Source organism: Garra rufa, chromosome 18 (genome assembly GCF_049309525.1).
Source record: "Garra rufa chromosome 18, GarRuf1.0, whole genome shotgun sequence".
In the NCBI taxonomy this organism is placed as follows: Eukaryota; Metazoa; Chordata; class Actinopteri; order Cypriniformes; family Cyprinidae; genus Garra; species Garra rufa.
This window is the reverse complement of record NC_133378.1, coordinates 24,977,943-24,993,926: the sequence shown is the minus strand read 5'-3', so window position 1 is coordinate 24,993,926 and position 15,984 is coordinate 24,977,943. Positions and strand designations below refer to the sequence as shown.

The following is a 15,984-nucleotide window of genomic DNA, read 5'->3' as shown; positions in this document are numbered from 1 at the left end:
ATGAATGATTGTTAGATATTATTTTTCATATAAGCAAACCTACGGTGTCTGGCCAAGAAGAAACTGACTGAAGCATCTAAAAACCAGCGCTAGTTTATATGACACAGAGGGATGCTAAAGTTGAGAGATGCGGTTGTTTGCAAAGCATTGTGCATCTACCATGAAAATTAAAGTGTAAATATATCAAATTCTTATGTACAATTCTATTTCAATTTATAGTATTTTATAAATTATCATTCTAAAATTAAATAGTTTAAGGCGAGACACTTACCCAGGTGATTGATTACATTGATAATTGCAAACATTTTTTGTATTACAAGATTTCTAAAATGTTTGGTTTAAATATGCAAATAAAGCATAACTTAATTAAATATGCACTCATTTGCACATATTTCTAGTATAAAAATCTGAACACCGGATGAAGTCATTTTCAAAATTCTTATTTTTTGACATATTAGAGTTAAATGTTTTTTACAGAGGGAATTTTGGGTATCTCATTTTTGTCACCCTATAATTCAGAAAATACTTGGAACAGACAGAAAACAATATATTTTCACTTTTTTTGGGGGGGGGGGGGTTTATGGCTTAGTATAGGAGAAAAAAACTCATTTAGAGAAAACGGCCTTTAAAATATGTATTTTAATTGATATCTGTTGACACAAATAGATAAAGTGCTGTAAAAGAAACACTTAACAGTGTCTTTTGGATGTTTTCTTTCCACGGGTCTGTAAAAACCCAAAATCGCAAACTTGACAGGTGCATGAAAAAACTGTGTTTTTGCCTCCCTTAATAATTGCATACCCTACCGTACAAAATTATTTGGCAATTTTTTTAAAGAAATGTCATTATTCAAACAAGGAAACATTACATTTATCAAGTGTGACAGTAAAGATATTATATTCCAAAAGATTTCTATTTCAAATAAATGCTGTTTTTATTTCTATTGATCAAAATGTTCAACAAAACTTTTCACCAGATTCAACTTAAAAACCTAAGTTCAGCAGCTGCCTTGTTTTTAAGTTAACTCATTACAATAAAAATGAGTTGATATCACTTGTGAGTTTAAATGACTTAAGTTGATTTAACTTAAAATCTTAAGGCAGCTGCTAAACTTTTAAGTTGTTTTTAAGTTGAAACTGGTGAAAACTTTTTACAGTGTATCACAGTTTCTATCGTTCTACAGTTTCAACAGTTTCCGAGCACCAAATCAACATGATTTTTGAAGGTTCACATGACGCTGAAGACTGGAGAACATTCAGCTTTGCCTTTACAGGAATACATTACATTTTTAAATATATTTAAGGGGGGACACTGCAGGCAAAAACACTGTTTTTGAGGTTTTGGCCTTTTTGTTGTTTCATAAAGTGTTTTTTTTTTTCAGACTAGTGGAAAGAAAACACCTAAAATACACTGTTAAGTGTTTCTTTTCTAGCACTTTTTCTACTTGTGTCAATAGATTTCAATTACAATACATATTTTTTAAGGCCGGTTTCTCAAAATGAGTTTTTTCTCCTACACTGAGCCATAAATCTCCACTTCAGTAGCACTTACACACTAAACTTTACATTTTTATTCCTGTCTATATTCTGAAGGTTTTTACAGAGGGATTTGTTCATAAATAATGTGCTTGATTTTATATAACATTTTATTCCTTCCAAAATGGTAAAAAATACATGTTTTCTGTTTTTTGAATTAATAGAGTGACAAAAAGAGATACCCAAAATCCCCTTTGTAAAAACATTTGACTCTAATTTTATGTCAAAAAAATTAAACAAGAATTCTGAAACAGACTTCATCCAGTGTTAAAATTTTTGTACTAAAAATGTATGCAAATTAGAGCATATTTCAATAAATAATGCTAAACCTAACATTTTAGAAAACTTGTAATACAAAAAATGTTTGCAATTATCAATGTAATCAATTAACTGGGTTTACCCTGTTCACCTGCAGTGTCTCACCTTAAATAGAAATCCATATATAATCTTATATAAGATGTTTTTACTGTATTTTGTATCAAATAGATGCAGCCTTGATGAGCATGAGCATGAGCATGATTTAAAAACATTAAAAAACCTTACTGACCCCAAGCTTTTGAATGGTATAGTAGTGTTTAAATCTAGTATTATTTGTGACTTGGTCAAAAAGGACAAAAATAAAGTGACATAATATTCCTATATAATATTGTCATTGCTGAGGGCCTGTTTTTAGCTGCACTTACTAACCGTGTCCCTAATGTCTAAAATACACATCCAGTTTGGTCTGAAGATTAAAGCCATTTATTTTCTGGAGTTCCTGTATAATGCTCACTTTGTTCTATCCAGAGTCATTCCATCCCAGCAAGAAAAGAGGAACTTCAGCCATTCTGTCCGCATTATTCATCTTCTCCTGCAAATAGGCCTTATTTACCAGTCATTATGGATATGCCACACCTCCCAAATTACAGCCGTGCACCACAAGCTCTCACGAATGGCGTTGATAGCGACCATACTGGATGAAATGTCGAGAAACAACATTTCCACTCAACAACACGCTCCACCAAGATCACCAAAGCACCCACCATGTTTTCCCAAAAGCATTCGAAAGAAACTGAGTACTTACCATACGGTGGATCCATATGGGTGCTGACCTGAGCGTTCACGTTGACCATGTTGTCTCTTCTGCTCCCCACCACTGTGTTTTACTGCTTTTTCTCTATTAGGAGTGAAAGATGTTGAAGAATTAACACATATAAGTTTTGCAGAGTCCTCTGTGTTTCTGGTGAAGGTGTTGTTGGCGCAAGGTAAGGCCGGTACTCTTGTTATCTTATTGATTTTCCTAATCTGGGCAAATGTGGGTGGAGAGGTTAAACAGTAACCAGGCTTGTATAGAGACCAATCCATATGACAGCTGTAGCTATGGCAACAGGATGATAGAAACTCAAATAGACAGTTTGTTATAATTTTTCTCCATTTCTCAAAGTCTGCATCTTTTTAAACTCGTGCCATATTCGGGAATGAATCATCGGGGTAGGAAGAGTTTTGTTTGGTTAGGCACGAGGAGACGGAAGGGCGTGAGAATAGAAAGGAGTGGAGGGTTTGCACAGACTCATTTAGTTATTTTGATTTGTCCGATTCCCATTAGTTTGATAAGAAATAATCCAAATGTACTGTTTGACAACATGCCTCATTTCCTCTACTGTAATTATTTGTCTTTAAACAGACTGAAGGGGGTTAACTGTAACTCTTTCGTCTTTACCTTTGTGTTAGAAGCTTTGATTCTTAACCATTAGACCAATGCCATCCAGTTTCTTAACAGATACAATGTTAGTTTCAACAGCTTTTCCCATGAATATAATGTGATTTCTGACAGGAGTGTAGCATTACATAAGTCTAATGTTGCTTTCACTTTTACGCAGCTTCGTGGGAAAGTCAGTGTTTTGAAACTTTAGATTTTCCCACTTTTGTCACACCGGTATAGAGACACCTAAACTCTAAGGTCTTCATTACCTTTGTGTCCATTTGCTTACTTATATAACCTACCATTAGCTGAATACATTCAGTAAAAATATAGTGAATATTATTAGTAATATTAAAAAAATTTCAAATAACTTTTCTGTTTTAATATATTTTGAAATGTAAAATGTTGTGATGGCAAAGGTGAATATTTGTGTGTATATTTAGCTTAAGAAATACATTACAAGTATGGTGACTATTAATTAGTAATATTGTGAAATATTATTACAATTTCAAATAAGTGTTTTCTATTTAAATATATTTTAAAATATGAATATTTGTGTGTACATTTGCCTTATAATACTTAATAAAATACTGTAAAAATATATAGTGAATATTATTACAATTTCAAATAACAGTTTTCTTTTTTAATATATTTTAAAATAAAATCTGGGATGGCAAAGCTGAATATTAAAATGCAGTAAAATATAGTGAATATTATTAGAAATATTATTACAATTTCAAATAAGTGTTTTCTATTTAAATATATAGTATGAAATATAATTTGTGATGGCAAAGCTGAATATTTGTGTGCACATACTTGTGTACAAAAAATAGAGTAAAAAATAGTGAAAATTTGTAATATTGTGAAATAGTATTAAAATGTCAAATAACACTTTTCCTTTACAATATATTTTAAAATGTAATTTGTGATGGCAAAGTTGAATATTTGTGTGTATATTTACCTTATAATACTGAGAAAATACAGTACAATATAGTGAATATTATCAGTAATATTGTTAAATATTATTAAAATTTCAAATAACTGTTTTCCTTTTTAATATATTTGAAAATAAAATTTGTGATGGCAAAGCTGAATATTTATGTGTACAAACTTAAAAAAAAATATATAGTAAAAAATATTGTGAAAATTAGAAAAATTTTAAATAACTTTAAATTAAAATTATTTTTTTCCTTTTCAATATATTTTAAAATGTAATTTGTAATGGCAAAGTTGAATATTTGTGTGTACATTTACATTATAATACTTTATTAAAAAGTACAGTAAAAATATAGTGAAAATTATTAGTAACATTGTGAAATAGTATTACATTTCCAAATAGCTATTTTCCTTAATACATTTTAAAATGTAATTTGTAATGGCAAAGCTTAATATTTGTGTGTACATTTACCTTATAATACTTTTTTAAAATACAGTTAAAATATAGTAAATATATTAGTAGAAATATTGTGAAATATAAAAATTTCAAATAACTGTTTTCTTTTTTAATATATTTTAAAATGTAATTTGTTATAGCAAAGCTGAATATTTGTGTGTACATTTACCTTATAATACTTTTAAAAATACAGTAAAATATTATGTGTGAAATATACATTTTCAAATAACTGTTTTCTTTTTAAATATATTTTAATGTGGTTTGTAATGCAAATCTGAATTTTCAGCAGCTATTCTCCAGTCTTCAGTGTCACATGATCTTCATTTGCCCTTCAAATAATTCTAATATGCTGCTTTGGTAAATAAAATAACAATAATAATAAAACACAATAATTTTTTTTTTTTTTTTACTGTTTGTTTATTTTTTTATTTTTTTTTGTGGAACCTGTGATTCTCTGATGAATAGTGTGTCTGTAAGAACAGCATTTATTGTCACTTTTGTTCAAATTATGTCTTTGATTAATTAAAAATCTTACTGACCCCAAACTTGAATACATATTCAAAAGCCTACACTTTGATTGATACCCTACTGAACCAAAAATAAACAACAGTGATATTCTCATGTTTTCTTATTCAGATGAATGATTTCAATTACCGTTTAAGTATTCCCCTTGCATTGGGCTAGAGAACATGGCCCTCTGCCTCGTTTATGGCTTTAAAAGCCTTTTAGTTGTGGTTTACAGCAGATCTGTCTCTTTCAGATGGATTGAGCACATTAATGAGGTGATAAAAGATGGTTTCATTCTGCTTCCCAATCATTTTTTTTTTACTTATTGGCTATGTGCCTGCTAGGAAGGTGTTGGCAACAGTCTGTCTGTGTTATAAGAGAAAATGTAAATAAAAGGTCAGTTTTTATGAGGACAAATGTGTTTACAGTGCAGTCATGTCCTCTGTGTGACATGAGTGCAATAGACATTTCAAAAAGATAGTAACTTAGAAACCACCGAATGTACGACTTTTTCTCACAAAAAGAACAAAATAATAATAATGAAAGAACAAAAGTGCTTTACTCCCAATGTGAATTGTCACTGCGATGCAACAAATTATAAGTAAAACAGTGCAAACAGTCCATAGCTTTGAAACGACAACAAATGATAAACATTTGATAATAAAGTATTTAAAAAATACAAAATCTGACACCTATGGGGTGCTAATAAACACAATAACAGTTGATGCAATTTGACACTTGATTACACATTTGATTACTTGGACATTTTACAGCACCTAAATGCCTTTAATTTTTTTTTTAAATGACCACGGAATAATTTGCATTGTGAAATTTTCATTTTAGTGGTTTCTTTTGTGTAACATATTAGGAGATGTTTTTCTATGTGTCAACCTCTGAAACTGCTTGCATTTCTTCTGGATTTTGATCTGGAGTCACACTGGTTTTTACTGCATGATCCTCCGTAACTTGAGGGACACGCGGAGCATGGTTTTCCTGTCTTATATGGAGCCTCTCCAACCCAGTTTCCCCTGGAACAGAAGAACATGTATGTGTTGGATTGTTTTTCCTTTTATTAAGTTTTCCTAAAATCTTTCAAATGATTGTATTGATTGATACAGTAAAAAGCTCTTACTTGATAGAATAGTTGCAAACCAGTAAAGTGGCCTGTTTCCACATATTCCCAAACACATACATGTTTGAACATCTTCTGATAGCACACCCAATCTTATTGCTGGTCGCCCACATCATCTGAATCAAAAAACCGATACTAAAATTAACATCCTAGACATCTTGAAAAAATAATGGTAGATGGTCTGAAAAGAGTTTGTATTAAATTAAATATATTTATCATATAAACAGATGAACTGAAATTGTTTAAAATAAAAAAATTATTTAAAAATATATATATTTAAAACATATAATAAAAAATATTTTTTATTATAAATATTTTTCTATTGTTTTTATATGTTATTATATACATATAAAAAATATTCTATATGTATTTTGGAGACCCACCTGAGTGTAGTGTGTGCAGACAGAGCCACTGCATCTGTTGGGGTAGGAGAAATGTTGTCTTTCATCATACCAGGATCTTACCAGGTCAATGATCGATCTGTATCTGCAAAAATTATGCCAAAAATCATTAGGGTATTATGTAAAGATCATGATCCATGAAGATATTTTGTAAATTTCCTACCATTAATATATCAAACTTAATTTTTGATTAGTAATATGCATTGCTAAGAACTTCAATTGGACAACTTTAAGAGAAATTTTAATTTTATCAAATCTCGGCCACATATTGTCCTATCCTAACAAACTATACATCAATGAAAAGCTTATTTATTCAGCTTTCAGATTATGTAAAATCACCCTTATGACTAGTTTAGTGGTCAAGGGTCAAATATAGCACACATTGTTGTAAATGTCTGTACCTTCCAGAGATGATGGACAGGTTCTGTCCAATGTTTCGCAAAACATGAGGCGGTCCATGATCCCATATGCACTGAGCGGCCCAAGACTCTGCAGATTTAGCCAGTCTCTCATCCCACACCTCACAAAGGAGAAAGAAAGATAAACAAATGATTCAAAAACAGTTCACAAAAGGTTCATGCAATGACAATGAATAAGATGTAAAGCAACAAAAAGGATGAAGACTCATAAATATTGTCTACACGACTTGTACAATAGATTTTGATTTCTCTGGAAGTCTTCTGGGTTTAACATATCAAAGCTTTACTTTGTTTGAATCGTGAATTCCTTTGAGTCAGAGCTAAATGATTCGTTTACAAATCAGATTCGAGATTCAATTCGGCGGCCGTTAACAGTTCACTTGTGTGAAGATGATTAAAAACAGGCCTAGAATATAAATTTGATATCACATAATGTCAGAAGACGAGGTATTAAAGTCATACAGGCCACTTTTTGATACTTTTATGGTGAATTTCAGTCTTTCAGTTCATATTTAGTCATCTTGCATTGGAAAACAGCGACCAGATTGTCCTAAAATGTAATGTGTGTATAAACCCTAATGTACAAAATGTAAGCTAAAGCTACTAAAAACATCCTACCATATATTCCATATTTGCTGCGGGTGGGAAGGCCTGTGAGCGGACGCGGTTGTGATAGTCCAGAATTGCCGTCATATCTTTGCTGGAGATGAAGCGTTTCCGCCGCGTTCGAGGCGCGCTGGTGTCGCTGCTGTTCCTCAGTACGACCTCCAGAGAAACATCATTGAGATGAAGCAGCTCTGTGGATTTGCTCACCGCTACTGCTGTTGTAGTGCACGGTAGGGTCCACAAGGTGGCCGCAAAGAACAGCTGAACGCAGGCCAAATTCATCGTTCTGCCTTCTGCCTGGTTGGCCACAGGTGCTTTATTTGTGGAAAGAGAATACAGTGTCAACAATCTCTCACTGTATTAGCCAGCAAAAGAAGTTCAGGAACGGTACGGTACAGTACAGTCCCTGCTGAAGTGCAAATACAGTTTAATCCTTCAATTTCTGTAGACTATTATAGACCATAGTAACAGAATAAACATAAACATATTGATATAAGCAGATAACTTGCGGTGTTACCCAAACCTTTATATGTGACCCTGGACCACAAATCCAGTCATAAGGGTCAGGTTTTTGAAATTGAGATTTATACATCATTTGAAAGCTGAATAAATAAGCTTACCAATGATGTATTGTTTGTTAGGATAGGACAACTATTTGAAAATCAGGAATCTGAGGGTGCAAAATAATAAAAGTATTGAGAAAACTGCCTTAAAAGTTGTCCAAATGAATGCATATTACTAATAATAATAAAAAAAAGTTTTGATATATTTATGGTAGGAAATTTACAAAATATCTTCATGGAGCATGATCTTTCCTGGCATAAAGAAAAAAATCAATAATTTTGACCCATACAGTGTATTTTTGGCTAGTGCTACTTAAGACTACATAAGTCACATATAGTTTTTGATAATAATCTTCTTTTGTGGAATAACATGAGGTAAAATGGTAATAAAATTTTAATTTCTGTGTGAACTGGCTTTTTAAAAGGCAAAAATGATAGAAATAGTCTTATATCAGTCAGACATGTTATGACATTGCATAATTTAGTTATATACATGTAGATATAATTATAGTTACCTATAGTTATAATCTAACCTACAATTATATTGTATATGTGACCCTGGACTACAAAACCAGTCATAAGAGTACATTTTTTGGACACTGAGATTTATACATCAAATAAAGCTGAATAAATAAGCTTTCCATTGATGTATGGTTTGTAATAGGACAATATTTGATCGAGATACAACTATTTGAAAATCAGGAATCTGAGGGAGCAAAAAATCAAAATATTGAGAAAATCACTTTTAAAGTTGTCCAAATGAAGTTCTTAGCAATGCGTATTACTAATCAAAAATTAAGTTTTGGTATATTTACGGTAGGAGATTTACAAAATATCTTTATAAAACATGATCTTTACTTAATATCCTAATGATTTTTGGCATAAAATAGAAATCAATCATTTTGACCCATACAGTGTATTATTGGCTATTGCTACAAATATACCTGTGCTACTTATGACTGGTTTTGTGGTCCAGGGTCACATATTCTTAATAAAGTGACATGCAAAAACTCATGGTTTAAACAAAATGACAAACTTTACACCCAAATGGCATCACTCGACTTTTAGATATTATATACATGAACATCTAAACTTTGGAAAATGCATCAGTGCAGTGATCTTTCAACAAATCCCTATACAAAATTGACATTTCTATTCTAATCATTAAAAAAAATATATATATATGAACACACAATGTTTATTGAAGAGTAAATTGTGGCATATACTTATGAATGTAGTCCTGCGGTCTGAAGGTCTTCAGCTGGAGTGGTCTTCACAGCACATACCTTCAGCGGTGATTCCAGCACTTTAGCACAGCCTGGAGAAGGGCAGCTGAAAAGATCTCCACTTAAACTCTGGCCTTTGCAAACAACGTCTTTGACATGTGTGGCAGCGAACTTTAACTGGGCCAACTCTCTAAGGCCATTTGACGTAAAAGAAAAGCCCTTGTCTCTTTTTCTTCCCCCACAGGGATGTTCCTGAGGTTCAGGAAACAATTTAATGGAAGGTTTTGCTTTCTCAGCACACACTCCGTATGGAAGCTCCAAACAGTTGTGCCTTCCAATGGGATTTTAAGATTGATGACTTTTCAACAGTTTTAGCTCTTCCTTTCCATTACCTTTGTGATTTTCAAATGTTGTTGCACAGCTTTTTGAGCATCTCTCACCTCTGATTTCATCATTATCTTTCATTGTGAATCTTGTCGGTCATAGTAACTTGGGGTTTTGTTCCTTTTAAATCACCTCTTTCTGTACTATGCTTATATTGGACATCTTTTGTCTTTTGACAATCTTTTGTGAGCTTTGGTTGGAGCTGCAGTTAGCCGTCCTGGCAAATTGTTTCAATAAAATAAGTTGAATAAATACAGGCTAGGTTTTTATAAAAGCGAGGGAGTTCTATGAATCAGATTTTAAAGTCATAGCCCAGTCAGCACATTGTCCCAGCTGTCTAGGATTCCAGGAAGGATGTGCCATGTGTAATATCTCCAGTCTCTAGGCAGTGCCAATGTACACTTCACAAGTTTGACTGCAGCAACTGAACAGGGTCAAAGAGAGCATTGAGTTACAGATTTCGTCTTATTAATGATTGGGGCAATCCTTTGGAAAAGAGATGCCTCGGCATAAACTAAATGTCAAAGCAAGATTAATAATATGTGATCCTGGATCACAAAACCAGTTTTATAGCACAGGTATATTTGTAGCAATAGCTAAAAATACATTGTACAGGTCAAAATTATAGATTTTTCTTTTATGCCAAAAATAATTCGCATATTAAGTAAAGATCATGTTTCATATATATATATTTTGTAAATTTTCCACCATAAATATATCAAAACTTAATTTTTAATTAGAAGCCTTATGGGCATTGCTAAGAACTTAATTTGGACAACTTTAAAGGCGATTTTCTCAGTATTTAGTTTATTTTTATTTTTATTTTTTTGCATCCTCAGGTTCCTCAGCCAAATATTGTCCTATCCTAACAAACCATACATTAATGGAAAGCTTTTTTATATATATATATATATATATATATATATTTTTTTTTTTTTTTTTATATTTTTTATATATTCATTTTCATTAGTATATTTTTCAATAGCCTAATATACTAATATTAATACAGCCATAATCAAAGCGACATCTGAAATATAATTTAAATCCAGTATATCCGTACTTTTTTCCCCTGAGTAACCGATGAACGCCGCCAAGATGGATTAACTTCTGTTTGGATGCAATGAGGTAAAAAAAATCGACTAAATTAATTAAACTAAAACATTTTAAATATAACTAAATATAAAAATGTGCGTGGGGTAAAGCTGTGTGAATAGAAACACCAGAGACCGGAAATGTAAAGCATCTTTCCATTATGATCGTTCAGGGAAAAGATGGATATAAATATGACAATAAATCCACCAAAAACTGCGTCACTGCCTGCAACTGAGAACCACACTGGCTTTGATCCAGGCCCAAGGTTGCCAAATTTTCACAACAAAACCTGCCAAAAACCTACTCAAAACTAGCCCAATGGCGTTTCGGCGGGGGGTCCCTAGGTAAAAATCACGTACCGAGGGGAAAATACACGTTTTTCTGGCGAGGTTCCTCTGCTAAAATTCGCATTCCAAGGGATAAATAGCAAGTTGTTGGGGTCGCTTATCCGCGGACATAAAAACAACCAGGGGCAACAGTATTCAGATATTCAAATTTCGTGCGAAAACCACGGATTTGGCAGCAATAATCCAGGGTTTTGCGTTTATCATTTGCATAGAGTTAATGCTTTTATACACTCCGTTTGCACTTGCTCCACTTCACTGTCAGTCCCACAATCCATTGCGTGAATGTGGTTATGTCGTAAGTCATAAGTAAAAGAATACATATATTAACACTTCTTCTAAATTCCAATATTTTTTTTGGTTATGTAACATTAACCAGCAAATGACCAGCATAAACCAGCTAAAACCAGCGTCCCAGCACCAAAACATACCAGGGTATTTTCAGCAGGGTAGCAAATACAAGTACTAAATACAGGGCCTATGAGCAAAATATAGTAAAAATCAAAATCATTATTTAGAAATATGTGACCCTGGACCACAAAACAAGTCATAAGGGTAACTTTTCTGAATCATCTCATTTCAATCATAAATAAATCTTATAAAGCTTTCCATTGATGTATGGTTTGTTATGATAGGACAATATTTGGCTGAGATACAACTATTTAAAAATCTGAAATCTGAGGGTGCAAAAAAATCTAAATATTCAGAAAATCACCTTTAAAGTTGTCCAAATGGAGTTCTTATGCATATTACTAATCAAAAATTAAGTTTTAATATATTTACGGTAAGAGATTTACAAAATATCTTCATGGAACATGATCTTTACTTAATATCCTAATGATTTTTGGCATAAAAGAAAAATCAATAATACATCCAATGTATTGTTGGCTATTGCTACAAATATACCCATGCTACTTACGACTACTTACGGTTTTGTGGTCCAGGGTCACATATAACTAAGCCTTTATTATAGCTTTTTAACTTTTCATTCAGCATGTACCTTTATAGTAAAGGCTTAGAATCCTCAAAGGAAACTTCAAAAGTTAGCAGTCATTCTCAAACCGCCACGGTCTGCGAGGTCAAGGTTCATCTGAAGGCCTGTTTGGAAGACTTTCTGTTGACTTACTATATAGGTAAGAAAGCTGTGACTTGGTCTCTAGTCAAACACATGATGTCACTTCTTAACTTACGTAATGTTGCAACCTTTACGGTTTTGTCTTTGTACACAAAATACAGAAGTTTGGTCATACCATTGATGAGACGCGTGCATAAACGTTCCTCCCCAGGTCAAATGTTTGACAGTTTTATGTGCTAATATGACGAATACAGAACTCTAAGCTACAATAAGCCCTTGTGGAGTGTAGCGTTTAAAAATAGCTACAAGCATGTCTCTGTCAATTCTATCACATACTTAATAGTGCTGTCATCAAAGGAGGTGATGAATGTTGAGCAGAAATATCAAATGAATCATTCAGTGCACCTAAGCAGTTCTTGGAAAACATACATTATGGCTATAACCAGCTTAATTCGTTCACATAATGGTTACCTTGACTGCATCTCATTCATGCTTCGCATCTGCACAGTGCTGAAGGGTCCTTGTGCATTGTGGGATCGAACAAGAGAGAGAAAGCGACTTAAAAAGGTGCACAGCTGTGTCATTATCTCCTCCACAGCAATGGAAAGGCCAGTCGGGTCTTTCTGTGTATGAATCACGTCATTTAGCATAAATCCAAGGCTTCCCATTCCCCTACTGCTGCTCCATTTCTCATGTCAGCAGTCCAAACTTTGTTTTGGCAGCCCTGAAAACAAATTTGTTAAGTGATGTAGCCGTTCATGGTGATGGATGGTTTTGAAGGGAGTAGAGACAATGGGTCTGTTCTGAGGAGCGGTTACTGGAATTAAAGGAATCACACTACACGTTTTCTCATTACACATTGATTTACTACTAACATATTTACAGCAGAGGTACTATTTATATGCAGATACAAACTTATATGTGACCCTGGACCACAAAACCAGTCTTAAGTCGCTGGGGTGTGTTTGTAGCAATAGCCAAAAATACATTGTACAAGTCAAAATTACTGATTTTTCTTTTATGCCAAAAATCATTAGGAAATGAAGTAAAGATCATGTTCCATGAAGATTTTTTTGTAAAATTCCAACAATAAATATATCAAAAGGTAATTTTTGATTGGTAAAATGCATTGTTAAGAACTTAATTTGGACAACTTTAAAGGTGATTTTCTCAGTATTTTGATTTTTTTGCACCCTCAGATTCCAGATTTTCAAATAGATGTATCTCGGCCAAATATTCTCCTATCATAACAAACCATACATCAATAGAAAGCTTATTTATTGAGCTTTCATATGATGTATACATCTCAGTTTTGTAAAATTTAACCTTATGACTGGTTTTGTGGTCCAGGGTCACATATTGGCAGACAGTAGATTAAAGCAATACATTTTCTCAGGAATCAAACCCATGACCCTGGTGTTGCTGGTACCATTTGCTGCCAGTTTTGCATTTAATTAAAAGAATATATACAGTTGAGGTCAAAATTAACATACACCTTGCAGAATCTGCAAAATGTTAGTTATTTTACCAAAATAAAGGGGATCATACAAAATGCATTTAATTTTTTTAGTACTGACCTAAATAAGATATTTAACATAAAAATATTTTTTCATATAGTCCACAAGAGAATATAATAGTTAAATTTATAAAAACTACCCTGTTCAAAAGTTTACATACACTTGATTCTTAATACTGTGTTGTTACCTGAATGATCCACACCTGTTTTTTTTTTTTGTGTGTGTGTGTGTTTATTGATAGTTGTTCATGAGTCCCTTGTTTGTCCTGAACAGTTAAACTGCTCGCTGTTCTTCAGAAAAATCCTTCAGGTCCCACAAATTCTTTGGTTTTTCAGCATTTTTGTGTATTTGAACCCTTTCCAATAATGACTGTATGATTTTGAGATCCATCTTTTCACACTGAGGACAACTGAGGGACTAATATGCAACTATTACAGAAGGTTCAAATGCTCACTGATGCTCCAGGAGGAAAAATTATGCATTAAGAGCCAGGGAGTGAAAACTTTTGAACAGAATGAAGATTTTTCTTATCTTGCCTAAATTGCATATTTTTTTACTTAGTACTGCCCTTCAGAAGCTACAGAAGATACTTACATCTTCCCAGAAGACAAAATAAGTTAAATTTACCCTGATCTTTAAAATCAAAAAGTTTTCACCCCCTCCAGCTCTTAACTGCATTTTCCATTCAGTCTTCCATTCAAAGCGACTTAAAAGTGCATTCACTACCAGTTTAGCTACAGAAAAACGTGTTTATTTAAAGAAAAAGTTAGCAATTATAGCTGAAAAATATTACCAATGTGAAACCTGTAAACAAATAACTGATAAAAGGAAAATAAGAATCTCTAACATGAATGAGCAAATAATAATTTGATTGAATATTACATTATCTAATCATTACAGGGAGAGTTGCAAAAATGGATATCCTGTCATCATTTGCTTTATTTCTCTACAGTTTCACTAACTTTCATTGTATATTATGTGTGTGTGTTCCATAGACGAAAAGAAATTCATACAGGTTTAAAACAACATTAAATTGACTAAAGTTTTAATTTTCTCTTTTAAGAGTTTGTGAGACTTTACCCCATATCGAACCATTGTATTTTTCTCATATATGTGCAGATCTGAAAAGTTCTATTTTATGAAGCAGTCAGATGTCAAGCTTTAACATTTCAGATTTACTGTCAGGAAAGCTCTGAGGAAGAGCAGACGAAGCCATAACTCATTGAGGCCCCCTTCTGTGAGACAGTGTGAAATGGGTCAAGCTTGGGTGGGACACCAGACAATCAGGCCAGATACAATCCGACTTCCTCTAACATGACATCATCCAGTCTAGACACTTACAAAAATGTTTGTGTTACAACATGTAATCATCAACATATGATTACCGTTCTAATATATACACTAACAGTCAAAAGTTTTGGACAGTAAGATTTTTAATGTTTTTAAAAGAAGTCTCTTCTACTCCTCTTTTTTATCTTATTGTACAGCACTGTGGTCAACTCAGCTGTTTTATTAGGTGCTCTAAAGAAAGTTGGAGTTGGAGTTCTACTCACCAAGCCTGCATTTATTTGATTCAAAATACAGCAAAAGCAGTAATATTGTGAAACATGTTCACTATTTAAAATACCTGTTTTCTATTTGAATATATTTAAATTTTCTATTTATTCTTGTGATTTCAAAGCTGAATTTTCAGCATCATTTCTCCAGTCTTCAGTGTCAAATGTTCCATGTTTAGAAATCTTTCTAATACGTTGATTTGCTGTTCAAGAAACATATTTTATTTTAATTATTATCAATATTTAAATCCGTTGAGTAATTTTTTTCAGGATACTTTGATGAATAGAAGGATCCAAAGATCAGCATTTATCTGAAATAAAAAGCTTTTGTAACATTATACAGTATACCATTCAAAAGCTTGGAGTCAGTATATTTTTGGGGGGCGGGGACTATAGAAATTAATACTTTTATTTAGCAAGGATGCTTTAAATTGATCAAAAGTGATGAGAAAAGACAGTGTTACAAAAGATTTCTATTTCAGATAAATGCTGTTCTATTCATCACATAAACCTGAAAGAAACCTACTCGGCTGTTTTGAATAAATGTTTTTTG

At 32.7% G+C, this 15,984-nt stretch overlaps 1 protein-coding gene across 1 annotated transcript; it reads right to left on the bottom strand.

Moving 5' to 3' along the window:
• Nucleotides 1-5,983: 5,983 nt before the first annotated feature.
• On the bottom strand, nt 5,984-9,614 carry r3hdml (R3H domain containing-like). The gene is made up of 6 exons (XM_073823686.1): nt 9,464-9,614; nt 7,687-7,988; nt 7,051-7,169; nt 6,632-6,734; nt 6,249-6,364; nt 5,984-6,144 (listed from the first exon to the last, which is right to left on the bottom strand). The coding sequence occupies exons 2-6, from the start codon at nt 7,954-7,956 to the stop codon at nt 6,003-6,005; spliced, it is 750 nt and encodes a 249-aa protein (XP_073679787.1). The 5' UTR covers nt 7,957-7,988; nt 9,464-9,614; the 3' UTR covers nt 5,984-6,002.
• Between the last annotated feature and the right edge of the window lie 6,370 nt (nt 9,615-15,984).